This window comes from Falco rusticolus, chromosome 8, assembly GCF_015220075.1.
Source record: "Falco rusticolus isolate bFalRus1 chromosome 8, bFalRus1.pri, whole genome shotgun sequence".
Taxonomy (NCBI): domain Eukaryota; kingdom Metazoa; phylum Chordata; class Aves; order Falconiformes; family Falconidae; genus Falco; species Falco rusticolus.
In genome coordinates this window covers 26,984,444-26,996,821 of record NC_051194.1, presented here as the reverse complement: position 1 = coordinate 26,996,821, position 12,378 = coordinate 26,984,444, and the positions used below count along the sequence as shown (strand labels likewise).

Below are 12,378 nucleotides of genomic sequence, written 5' to 3'. Positions count from 1 at the left end.
TAGAGAATTTATGGATCCTCTTCAGATATGCAAATGAATGCTCTTAGTGAACTCTTTTTGTGTGCAAGTTAATTTATGCGGATATGGATGTGCGTAAAACTTGTTAACAGGAGACAGAAATGTCTTTCAATATCTAAAGTAATAACATTATACTGTGTTTTCAAAAGCCTAATCCTGCCGTGTTTATGTATAATGTCTATCTGACACTACCACTTAATTCAGTGGTAATGTATAGAGAAATCTGCTACCCTTTTGGTTGTCTTCACTTCCTTTTTATTTTCTATAGCAACACATTATCATTCTAATGATTTTAAATCACTATAGGTTTTTGGTGAAACTACAATGAAAGCATTGAGAAGGAAATCTGTTCTACTCACGGGTTACTTGGAATACCTGATCAGACATTACTACAGTGAGGATAAGACAAATCCAGAGAAACCCTTCATAAAAATAGTCACACCATCGCAGATTGAGGAAAGAGGATGCCAGCTCACTCTATCTTTTTCCCTTCCAATCAAATCTGTGTTTCAAGAGCTGGAGAAGAGAGGAGTAGCTGTGAGTAAATCAAACTTCATCTTAAGCACCGTTTTGTGAATATCATAACAAAGTAATAATTTTGCTTTTATTCAAATATCATCTCTTATAATGCTAAAAAAACACTGGGGATTATGAAAATTGCTTACATGGCAGCCTTAATCTTTACTTGTGCAAATAATCAAATAAGAAAAGTTGTTTTATAAGATATTAGTGTGTCTGTATGTTGTCCTTTCTCTGTTGATTTATTTCCAGTAGTTCTGTGAGTAGCACCCAGGAGTCACTACTAAGGTTAGAACTGCTTTAGGGGGGCGTTATAGTGGGAGGCGTTACAGATCTGAAGCTGGTGGTCTGAATGGGAAAGACAGGAAAAAATAAACCCCCTCAAAACACAAAATCCCTGGAAAAATAGGAGATGTCAGAGTTGTCCAGTGCAGTGTCCTGCCTGCACAGGCTTCCCCTGTTCAGTGTGCTCTTCCCGGTCCCCTGTGTGGGTCCAGGCATGAAGCCAGAGCACAGAGAGGAGGTGGGAGCCACGCAGGGTGCTGGTGCTCAGCAGCACCCAGGCAGTGCCCACCAGCCTCACCCACAGCTTGCACACCTACAGACCGGCCATGACAAAGAGCCCTGAGCCTCCGCCAGGCCTTTTCCTGATCTGCAAATGGCCAAACCCTTGCTCTTTGTGAGGCATTGAGGTGGAGGAAATAAAAAGCTGTCATTTCCTTAGAGATGTGTTTTAGCACTCAGAAAAAGCGTCCAGTAAATGGCAGTGCCATGTAATGGCACGGTTACCGGTGAGCACTGCTCAGAAAGGATAAAAGCTGAATTTAAGACTATACATTCGGTGATTTAGAGGTGCTGGGAGGTGAGGCTGATAGTGTAATCCCATAGAATTGATATATGGCTTTTATTTCTGCTGGTGACTTATGTCCCCAAAGGGCAACTCTTCTAGGCTAAATATGCTGCTGTTTTGGTGCTGCCAGGGAATTCCAGGAACTGCTGCTTTTAAGAGGGCACGGGGCCTTACGCTGTTGGCTTGTCTTTGCAATGCAATAACGTGCTTCAAAAACTATGAGAGATTATTCTGTTCAGCAAAATGTTTAAATTAACGGGGGGCAGGGGTGGAGAGAAAAAATTCTGCAAGCCCTGTGACATGACTTGTACCTGTGGTACAAGAGCATGTTTCTGTTTCGTGGTGGCTTCTTTGGCACCCATGTGCCTTGTCAACTATGGACTGCTATAGGCACTAAGGTAAATTAAGGGGTTACACAGCTGGTTTGGAGTCCCTCAGTGGCACTGCTAGAGTTCTGCCCATTCTGAGCCTTGCACCCTATTTTAGGCAACACACTACTCTTCTTGCTATGTTCTTCAAAATGATGCTCCTCACAATGGTTTCTTGGGGGCCCCAAAGTTTTTACAGGTGTCTCCTCAGTCCAGTCGTTCTTCCTTGATGACAAGGATGGCATTTAAAAATACAGTTGGACAGATAAATATGAAGTGACCTGAATTTACTAATCATCCCCTTTCTCTTTTGCAGTGTGACATACGAGAACCAAATGCTCTTCGTGTTGCCCCAGTTCCTCTCTACAATTCTTTCCATGATGTGCACAGATTTATTGAAATCCTGGGATCTGCAATTACATCTTCAAAACAAACAGCAAATAATACTGTGCTATCTGGTTCTTATTGATGGCTCAGCTCTATCTTTTAATCTATTTCTGACTAAGATGCATTTATCCCACTGAGTGATTCTTTGCTTCAAGTAGACTGAGCTATATCCCATGCAATTTGCAAAAAAATGACTGTGCTTGAATAGTTATTTACAACAGGCATAGTTTTATTAAAGCTCATATTTCCACTCTGCTTTGACTTTGACTTCATGAATTAGTATGCTTTGTATATTTTAATGGGGCTTTTCTTAAACATTGTATGTAGTTTTATTACATTAGCTTTGAGAAGCATGGAAGAATTGCTATCAACTAGAACAGGAATGAAAAAAATCCCTTCTTTATTATAAAAATGATGCATAATAAAAAGTGGAAAATAGACAAATCACCAACTGTTAAAAGATACAGTCCAATTTACATTTTTAATTTAGCAATTCTATTTAAAGTACATGGGGTACTTGAAAAGTAAAAGTTGAACAATTAGTTGTTTCAAAACTGTTAACTGCTGCATACTGAATTTTTCAAAGGGCCCAACGTTTTGAAATTCTAGCTTAATTAATGATTTAATTGAAGAATGAATTTATGTTGCAGATACCTTCTTTGGCGTGATACAGTTGGCTAAAACAAAACATTTTATCTGTCTAGGTAGTCATCTTGGAGATGATATGCTTGAGAAAGTTGAGAACAGTTTTAAATTCGTGTAAGCCAGTGTGAAGGAGTGTAGGAGCAGTTTCTGCAGTTTTTAAAAGTCTTATTTGGTATTAGGCAAAATGAACTCTGAACTGTTTAAGCAGCAGCAAAATACCTCATTGTTAACTTACAGCGCGGTGCAAATTTTTGCAGGGATTTGTACTAGGCAGCTAAAAGCAATGAAGAAAAACTGCTTACATTTAGGTAACACTTCACCTAGTATTGTTTGAAGCCAGAAATAACATCTTGGCATAATTGGCAACTAAGCTCCTAAGTCTGTAGCTATTCCGCACGTGCCCTTTTTCAAGGATCAACTAAAGCTTTCTTTCTGATGATCCTTAAAATGTCTGGTTTGTGGTATGAAACACGTAGAAAGTTACTTCTGATACTACTTCTGATTCTACCTCAAGGGTGAGGAAGGATTTGGGGGAAGAAGTGCGGACTACTCTATTTTGCTCAAGGACAGTTTTGCTGGTTGAGTTTTCACACTCGTTGGGCACCTCCTGCTTCACCCAGAGCTTTCAGAGCCTCTACCCATGCTCCAAAATTCCCCAAAGATGGGTAGTTTTAATATCCTTGCTGCAATAATACCTATTTCATTGGCTTTAATGTGTAAGAGGAAGATGAAAGAACTGCAAATGAAGCATTTGTTGGTATTTTTAGTGCTTGTGAAGGGTAAGAACAGCTTCTTAAACTGGAATATTGTTAAAAAAATAGAACAGGACTCTTAATCACTTGGAAAGCTCTGGCTCGCTCAAGAGGTTTTGAGTACACTGACGTCATTTGCTCTTTAATACAGCTGAGACCGTATTATTGTATTGCAGACCAGGTATCTGTACTCCAGGACCTCCAGTTTTATTTTTATCCTTGCATCTGCAGCACAGCTACTTTCATCTGTCAAGTGACACGGTCGTCAAAAAGGACCATTTTCCAGAAAGTGACTGTAGATGAAAAAAAGCCCTGAATATAAAACTGTGACTGTCCACAGTGTTGAAAAGGGTTTTAATTCACTGCCAGTGCCTTTGAAGTGCTTGTGCTGCTCGTACAGCTCTGGCTAACGGTCACTTATGTCTTCCCTATAAAGTTAGGCAAGCTTAATATAAATCCAGATATGACACTAGGTCATAGTGTAAAATACTTTATTTTGATATCAGCTGAACCTTGACTGTGTGACAAACCCAGGAAAAGTAAGAACCTTAAAATCTCTTCCTAAATAGCACCTAGACGTCAGGTTTGGATTGGCTATTTTGGAAGTTACAGGGAAATAAATGGTGAATTTTAGTTTGGCATCTGCGTTAAATTCACAAATTCTGAAAACAATTTCTTGTGTCTCTGAGTGAAGAAAGTAAATCAATTTGGTAAAGTACTTACTGAATCTATACAGTCCAGGTTTTGAAAGATAACAAGTTATTAATACATGTTTAGTAGTGTTTTGTCTTTTAGTAACAATTCAGGCTACAGGTTCAAATATTGACCTTATAAATAAGCATTTGCGTTCCATTTGATGATTTGATTAAATTCAGTGTGTCAAAACTCACTTATTTCAACTTTTCTAAATTACTCTTCTTTACCTTTTTTATCTATGAGCTGTGAAGATAAAGATGAAAGCTCTTGTGCTTTTATAGATATATATATAAATACAGAAAATTATTTCCAAAAAGTGAGGGAAGGCTATATTGCATTATACTGAAACAAAATTGCAGCATAAGTACCAGTTTCGTATGATCTTTCCCTACTTGTATTAAAAGTTTTGCAAAATGAATACTGAAAGTTAACATTAGGTGTCAGTATTTTACATATTATTTAGCAAGAGAATATCAAATGAAAGGGCTTCTGTGAAAAAAAAAAAAAAGGAATATTACAGTCTGCTTTTTCAAATGCTCTAAGTTATCACTGTTAGAGTAATATCAGGAATAATTATGTGTGAAATAATTAATTGTATATACCCCAAATGCTTCTTGCTAGTTACATCTCTGATTTAAAATTCAGTATTAAGTACTACTGCTTTCTAATTGTGATAACATTTAGTTCTTGGATTGTCTGAAGAAATTACATTTTTCAGATTAAACGACAAGACATGAGTGTCTGTAGATGACAGAAAATTGATACCCAGGTAGAGTGATAAAATGCCTATGCAATGAAAGAAGATAGATGTGAATATGTAGATCCCTGGTTGTGTGTGATCTTTCTCGGCACAACACAATTTAATACTGTACAGATTCCCAACTCACTGCAACAGTTGAAAACATGAGCAAAAATGACTATAGGATCCATTTGTGCATTTTTTGCCCTGTTTTGCCATGGGATGACTAAAGAGAACGTAAAGTCCTCTTTCATAAGCAGAAGAGGATGTTTTGTTTTCCAAAAGAACAGTATACTGTGAGTGAAGGAAGAAGTATGATATACATTTGTTTTCTTATCTGAGCTTGTTGCATGCTTGAGGATGGGAAGGGCGTGACCCATCTGAAAAGCTGAAGATACAGAACATCGGGAGCCCTTGGTCTGACTGCTGCAGAGCCCACCTTCTTTCCATTTCATCAGCAGAGTATTATACACGGGTAGATCGAGGAAGAAAGGATGGAAGATAATAAAATAATTAACTTTTTAACCTATGTTACATTATGTTACGACCCTGTTCCCAAATACAACTGGGTACAGGTGGGAATTCCCCATGAAATTCTAGCCCCAGGGGTAGGGATGAGCCTTGGTTGCATTCACAAAGGTGAAAATAAGCATCTAGGGCTACATCCGTGGAAAAGCCTTACAGGATGCATAAGCATCAAAACAGTGACAGCAATATAATGAAGACGTGGCTGAGGCAGGTATGTTATTTCATATACTCACTTGTAAAACCTCCTTGTTCCAGATGTAATTAACATGTTGTGATGGAGCATGTTTCAGAGGGAGCTGACCTGCTCAGAGACCCTTGAAAATCTCAGCAGGAGCCTCTGGGCACCAAAACTGATGAAAACCTGTTTCTGAAAAGCTAGTCACTCTCAATGACCAATTGAGAGAGTAAGCTTAAACTTTTACCAATATTTGTGAAATACATTTAGAAAGCTTATTTAGAAATGAGTAAGTTATAGATCAGTAATTCATACTTCTTATATTCCAAGTTTTTATTACTTAAACTTACTCTTCTAAGCATCATTTTATGTTTCTAGTTAAATATAAGTGAGAATTGATTGGGGTATTTCCCAATGGAATTCTATCTTTATTTCATCATAATTGCTTCATATTTGAATAATGACAGATGAACTACTTCATTCAATTGCAGTTTTAAGGCTTTGAAGTCACAATAGCAGCAAAGGATTTAAATCCTGAAGCCATTATTATGGCAGAGAAGACATCAGGGAAAAGGAAAACTTATGGTAGTGTAATTTTCTAGACAGAAAAATACTTCTGCAGTTGCACTTTTTTTCTTTCTGTATTTTTCTTACTTTTTTTTTTCTTTTTTTTTTTCCTGGACATTTTGTTAACGTTAAAAGGCTCCACTAAACTTCAACGAAATGAAGTAGCTGCAACTTCTAGCAAAACAAATGGCTTCCATCATCCCTGGAAGAAGACATTGCAAACACTGAATGAGAGTCCACGCTGTAAGTAAACTTGCGTAGTTACTTTCCTTTGGAGCTAGCTACAAACCATTTACAATTCTAGGCAGCTGCAATACTGTATTTCACCAATAAAGAGTTCATTAGATCTTTTTTCTTTCTGACATTTACATCTAGTCCTGAGTACATGTTAATACTCCAAGGTATGAATTTCAAAGTTCCCTTTATCTTTGTGTACAGTTTTAAGCAATTAATCAAATGATAAAAAATAGCTTTAAAAATAAGAAATGGATTGTGAATTTAAAGTATATGTTCAAAAAGTTGCGACATTATAATTTGTGGGGGACGGGGCCTCTTATCAACTGAGCTAAGTGCAGAAGTTCTTTTTTTTTTTTTTTAAACTTACATTTTATTGAAGGATTTTGAATAGATCATCAAGTTGTTAAAACATGACCAAGTTGCATATCCAGGATAGTTCCTTTTCCTAGGAGGCTACATCAAAGTGGGCGAGACATAGAAATATCATTATTTAATACGTTCAAAATGACTCCCATGTGGGGCAAGATTTACACAAGCTTCTGAAATAAGCGTGGGGGCCAGCAGCACTGAAAATCCTTCACTTGAAATAAAAGCAAATGGCATTTATCACCACAGTAGCAGGTATAAATATGAAGGTATATGAAAACTTTTCCAATTCTTTCTTTGTAACAAAGCATGTTCTGAATGAAAAAAAGCATCTGAGCATTAGAGATATCACTGCAGCTTGAAAGGAATTGTGCCTTCTGGGATGCCACCCGCCCGACGGAGCACAGATTGTGTAGATACCCATATAGATTGTAGAATGGCTCAGGGTCTCACCTCTTGCAACACAAGGCATGTTCCCCGCTACTGGAGGAACTGTCTTTAGTGTGATAGGTGTTGCCATATGTTTGTGGTAATAGAGTATGGATCGAGCCTCGTGGGTCTGACTTGCAGCTTTGCTACTTTGCAAATTTTCCTGGTGCCACAGTTTACTGTCCAGGAGAAATCATGCTGTGGGGTGGCTGTTGCAAGGGTAATTGGGAGCTGATGTCTGCAAAGCTCATGTTGATACTTGAACACAAGGTATTAAGAACTGGGAACTATTAAAATGTCATTAATGAATCGCAGCAGAAACATGCCTGTAATGTCAAGCGTACTGACACTGTGTTTCTTTTTAATGAGTGTTTTATTGTAATTTCCACCTGGGAGGTGGAAGGAAATGTTCAGAAATATTCATCCTTCAGGTAGGACATAGAAGCAGATTTAAGGTCTTAGCAGAAAGTTTAAGCAAAGTGCTTGGATGCTCTTGTTTGCAATACCTAATTAAACCATCACGCTCAAGAGGCAACAGATTGTGTCAATTTTTACCTCCTTAGTCAGAACAAAACCTTACAACTGGGTAACCTGTGCATATATGGACATTTCTTTTTAAGGATGCTTCTAGACTTTCCTCTACTGCTGTTACCTACAGGGAAAAATAGGGTGATGGTCTCCTTAAAGAAATTGAGTGAAAGTCCAGATTCATCTGCTTCTGAATTCTCTTAATTGCCTCTGAAAGGTTGTTTTCCCTGATTCCACAGCTGCGTTTCAGTAGCACTGAGACTGTAAAAATGGTTTTGTTGTGACAGCTATAAAATTTAGAATCAGTGAGTGCAAAGCTCTTTGGTTATGTGTAGAGAAAGAGAAAGGAAACCTTTTGCTTAAGAAAGGAAAGGTCTGTATCAGCTGGTGCGTCAGGTACGATTGCAGCAACGGCAGCAGTGTCCTTCCAGCCTCTGCCCACAGCAGGTGCTGCTCACATTAAACTGTATAACTTTAAAAGCACAGCTCTGATTAAACTTTACTATTCTTTTGTTTTGTCTTTCTGTAGGGTCCAAATGTCCCCACAAGCTTTACTGCGTTTCTTCACTTAAAGAGTTTGAGTTTTGAAAGCTAGAGCGTTAAATATAATGGTTAATAACATACATTTCTTTACAAGAGGCAATCTTCAGCGCAACAGCCTGGGAAAGGTTTCACCCACTAGAGTGGGGGATTGAAGAGTTGACCCTTCATGATCCAGGACCAAAGATGTGGTTTGGTCTTCTGAGGAGCCCAGTCAAAGCAAATACTAAGAAAACACTCCTAGCCCATCCTGACTGGGTAAAACCCAGCAGTAAGTAAAGCAATGATAGTTATATTAGTGGGAAGGTGTGTGATGGAGCCATCAACCTTACTAAGAGCTCACTGGTAGGAGCATGACCCTGGGGGCGGGGGGGGGTACATATTACACCTTTGTCAGTCTACATCCATAGTTTTTGCGTTTTTCTAAATAGATGCTAACCAACAGCTGCAAGTGTGTAGAATGTGTACAGCTGTGGTGACAGAGGAAGGGCAGGTAACACAGAGCATCAGGGTAGATGTGTGCTGCCAAGTGCACCAGAACCATTGAGCCCAGCAGGAATCGGCCAGAAGTTTAGAGACACTTTTCACAGCCAAATTTAGGGTAACTGCTCAGCGTGGGGCTTGTGGAAAGCCCTGCTGAAGCCTAGGTCCATCCGCTGGCAGTGCAGCCTGCCTTCCTCCCCACCTCATGGCACAACTCCATTTTTTCGATACACCATCCTGCTGTGTCCAGTGTTTCAGCTTCACCCAAGTTGTGGTGAAGCGCATTTTGAGACCTCACACACTCGGTTTCTAAAGTCTAATGTCTGGTTATGCTTCCTGCCATCCTAGATCTCATCCTGCTTAATAGACAGTTGTGCAAAAATGGCTTATGAAGATAATGGCATACATCATGTATAGTGGCATGCTAAAAAATAGTGGACCTTAACTCCAAAATTGTTGTGAAAATCCCATTTGTTTTAGAGCCATAGAATCATTCATGTTGGAAAAGACCTTTAAGGTCATCAAATCCAACTGTAAACCTAACGCTGCCAAGTCCACCACTATCCCATGTCCCTAATCATTGTTTACACCTTCTGGTTGGAACATAGTTCAGTGGCAGATTAATTTAATGAATTTATAAATCTGTTTATAGCATCTAAGCTTTATCTGTTGGTGGAAGAACTTGAGTGAGATAAGATGAACTCCTGGACTAAAGCAGGAGTGACAAGTACACTGAATTTTGGAAGGAAATTTCTCTCATCTTGTCGGATTTAATTAATAAATCAAAGACTAATGCTCTGTAACAGATATGAAGGAAGGATAATGCTATGGGTCAATTTTTGGAACATCCTAAATTCTGTGGAAGTCAGGACATAACATATGACTGCTTTATTTTCATTAGTATTCTTATCTTATTCAAACTTTCTTGCCCTAACTGGATATTAAAACTGAAGTGATAAAATACCATAAAAAATATGAATCACCAAAATTACATGCTAAAGTCTGCTTTCCTGACATTTTTGAGAATGAATATTGAAATGCTTACAAAAAGAAGATCTTGAAGTTCCTCCATCAGTAATCAGACCCAGACTTTACTTGGAAAAAGTTCTTTATATTTAGTTATGAAAAGCATGCTCTTAATTATAATGATGTTCATTAAAACAAATGCCTTGAAAGACTACTATTTTCAATTCAAAGGCTCTTCAAAAAACATGTGAAAAAACCCCATAATCTATAATAAATCTATCCTGGAAAGATATTAGACAGAAAATCATACCAATTGGATATATATGTTATATATGTGCATCTGTATGTGTGTATATGTGTGCTGCTCTTCAGAGAATCAAGGGGTTTGGTTTGTCGTCTTTTTTTTTTTTTTTTCCACATTTATAGAAAGTGTAAGAAGTGGTTTAATTTGATGAAATCAAACATTCAATGAAAACAAAGGCGTTAGCTCTGAAATAAGACATCAGTTTTACAGGGCTATAGATCCTTTGAACTTGGATGACATTGTCTCTGAGGACAAGATGTTTGATGAATTTTAGACTTTAAAGCCTTTAGTAGGAAAAATTAGTCCAGAATCTGTTCTTGTAGAATGGAAAAAAAATTAAAATAAATCATTCACTCTTCAAAAGATCAGGAAAGAAATTATGTCATTTTCTATTTCCCTTAAGTACCTTTCCTTCAGACGCTTATGTTGGAAGAGTCTCAACAGCCATGAATTTAGGGGCTTATTATGCTCCCAGTGACCTGGGCATTTATGTCCTTTCTGCATAGAATATTGAGGAAAAAATTCTACAGACCCTTAGTATATAAGGATAAAGGGCTCTGTGGGTAAGATGGTCTTACAAAACATCATTAATTTTAGTCTATTAATTTAATATAATCCACATAATGATTTGTGTAAAATTACTTTACCCCTGTTATCTGCCAAATCTGTTAGGAACAGCTGCTTTGCATTCCATATATCATAATGACATACACTGTGGAGTTACAATGTTTAAATTTTTTTTCATTAAGGTCCTATTTTAGATTTGCAAGCTTATGCATGAGAGGAGAGGGGCTGGTGCTTCCATCACACTGTTGCTGTTAAAAGTTATCAAAAAGAACTTTTGGCTCTGCGAAGAAATGAGTAATGAGTGCAAGTTGGTTTTGCAGACCCTGTTCCAAGGGAAGAAGAAACCAGGATTAACAAGTCTCATGGAGAATGTTTTTCCCAGCAGGCCTAATGCTAACACTTTTTTGCTCAGGAGAACTAGAAGGGTCACGATAACTGAAGCTTGAGATAAAAGTGAATTGATAACACGGGTGGGGAAGCGGACTGAAGGGACTGTCTTTAAATGAACCTTTATAAACACACAGAGGCTGCAGCAGAGATGTTCTGCTGACACTCCTGTCCAGGTGCATGGCCAAGGAGTGGTGGATGCTACCTACATCTTAAAATCCCTCTCTCACTCTTCCCTAAATCCAAAATACTCCTAAAACCTTAAAAATATTCCCTAACCCTAAATACCACTTCCTTTTGAACTGCTAATGACACACTTTGCCCTACTGCAGAGCTTGTCTGGACTAACAGAAACGATCTGGACAAATACTTTTTGACACTTCAGAGGTATAGGAAGAAATTAGCACTGTAATACTTTTGCTAAACATCCCCTCCTACATCATGCAAGAGCAAAGATGTAAAATGTGACACTAGACACCTGCTGTTGTAGCGTAAAGGTAATTCTTCTCAGATAACCTACATAGGTAGCTGCAGCACCAGAACTGCGCACCTGCTTTAGCAGTGTCCCTGTGAAGTTTGGCAGATATAGAGTAACAAGGGGCTCAAAAAAGCAAGATTACGAGCAAGAACCAGAGGAAAGAGGAGGACAGAGTGGTCTTGAGAAACAAGGGAAAAGGAAGTATGTGACATCAGAGGCCACAGACTATAGAGATTAGAAGGAACTGAAAAACTGGAACAACTTCAAAAGCAATAGAATGAGGGCCATGAATTTTCTAATTTTGCCTGCTTGAGGTAAGCCGAAATTACATGTGTTTGGGCAGATGTGTTGGAGTGGTCTGAGTAAAGACCTCATTTTTTGTAGGTGGCTGCTGGAAAGAAGTCTTCCAAGAAGTGAAACAGTCAGTGTATCTAACACTTAGCCTGGTGATGGTTAGTTGCACTGGTGATGCGTTTCTTTTCTTCTTTTTTTTTCCCCCCTCCCCCAAATCTGCATACCCCCATTCACCAGTAACATTTCCTGACATCTCCCAGATCACATGATAACGTACAATAGCAGTTGCCTGTCAGGAGGAGGGAGCTGGGGAAAAGGGCCATGGAGTACAGCCATGCACAAAAATTAGGAGTATCCTTGTATAACATGGGCAAATAAAATCATAGGAAGCAATTGGAAATGACATACTGAATTATTTAATTCTGCTAACTGCTTCAGATCCCTCTGTACTCAGCCCTGGTGAGGCTGCACTTCAAATGCTATGTTCAGATTTGGGCCCCTCACTACAAGAAGGACGTAGAGGTGCTGGAGCGTGTCCAGAGAAGGTCAACAAAG

General features: G+C 38.5%; 2 protein-coding genes across 6 annotated transcripts in view; both read left to right on the top strand.

The window, feature by feature from the left end:
• Positions 1 to 2,397, top strand: part of KYNU (kynureninase) — a 59,938-nt gene extending 57,541 nt beyond the window's left edge. For all 4 annotated transcript variants that reach the window (XM_037397070.1, XM_037397071.1, XM_037397072.1 and 1 more), the window contains 2 exons: positions 325 to 555; positions 2,072 to 2,397. In XM_037397070.1, the coding sequence (XP_037252967.1) occupies positions 325 to 555; positions 2,072 to 2,224 (384 nt within the window). In that variant the 3' untranslated portion in view covers positions 2,225 to 2,397. The remainder of the gene's footprint in view (positions 1 to 324; positions 556 to 2,071) is intronic.
• A 111-nt stretch (positions 2,398 to 2,508) lies between these two features.
• The window catches only part of ARHGAP15 (Rho GTPase activating protein 15), a 348,150-nt gene continuing 338,280 nt past the window's right edge, over positions 2,509 to 12,378 (top strand). For both annotated transcript variants that reach the window (XM_037397076.1, XM_037397074.1), the window contains exon 1: positions 2,509 to 11,981. The gene's annotated coding sequence lies outside the window, so the exon portion shown is untranslated. The remainder of the gene's footprint in view (positions 11,982 to 12,378) is intronic.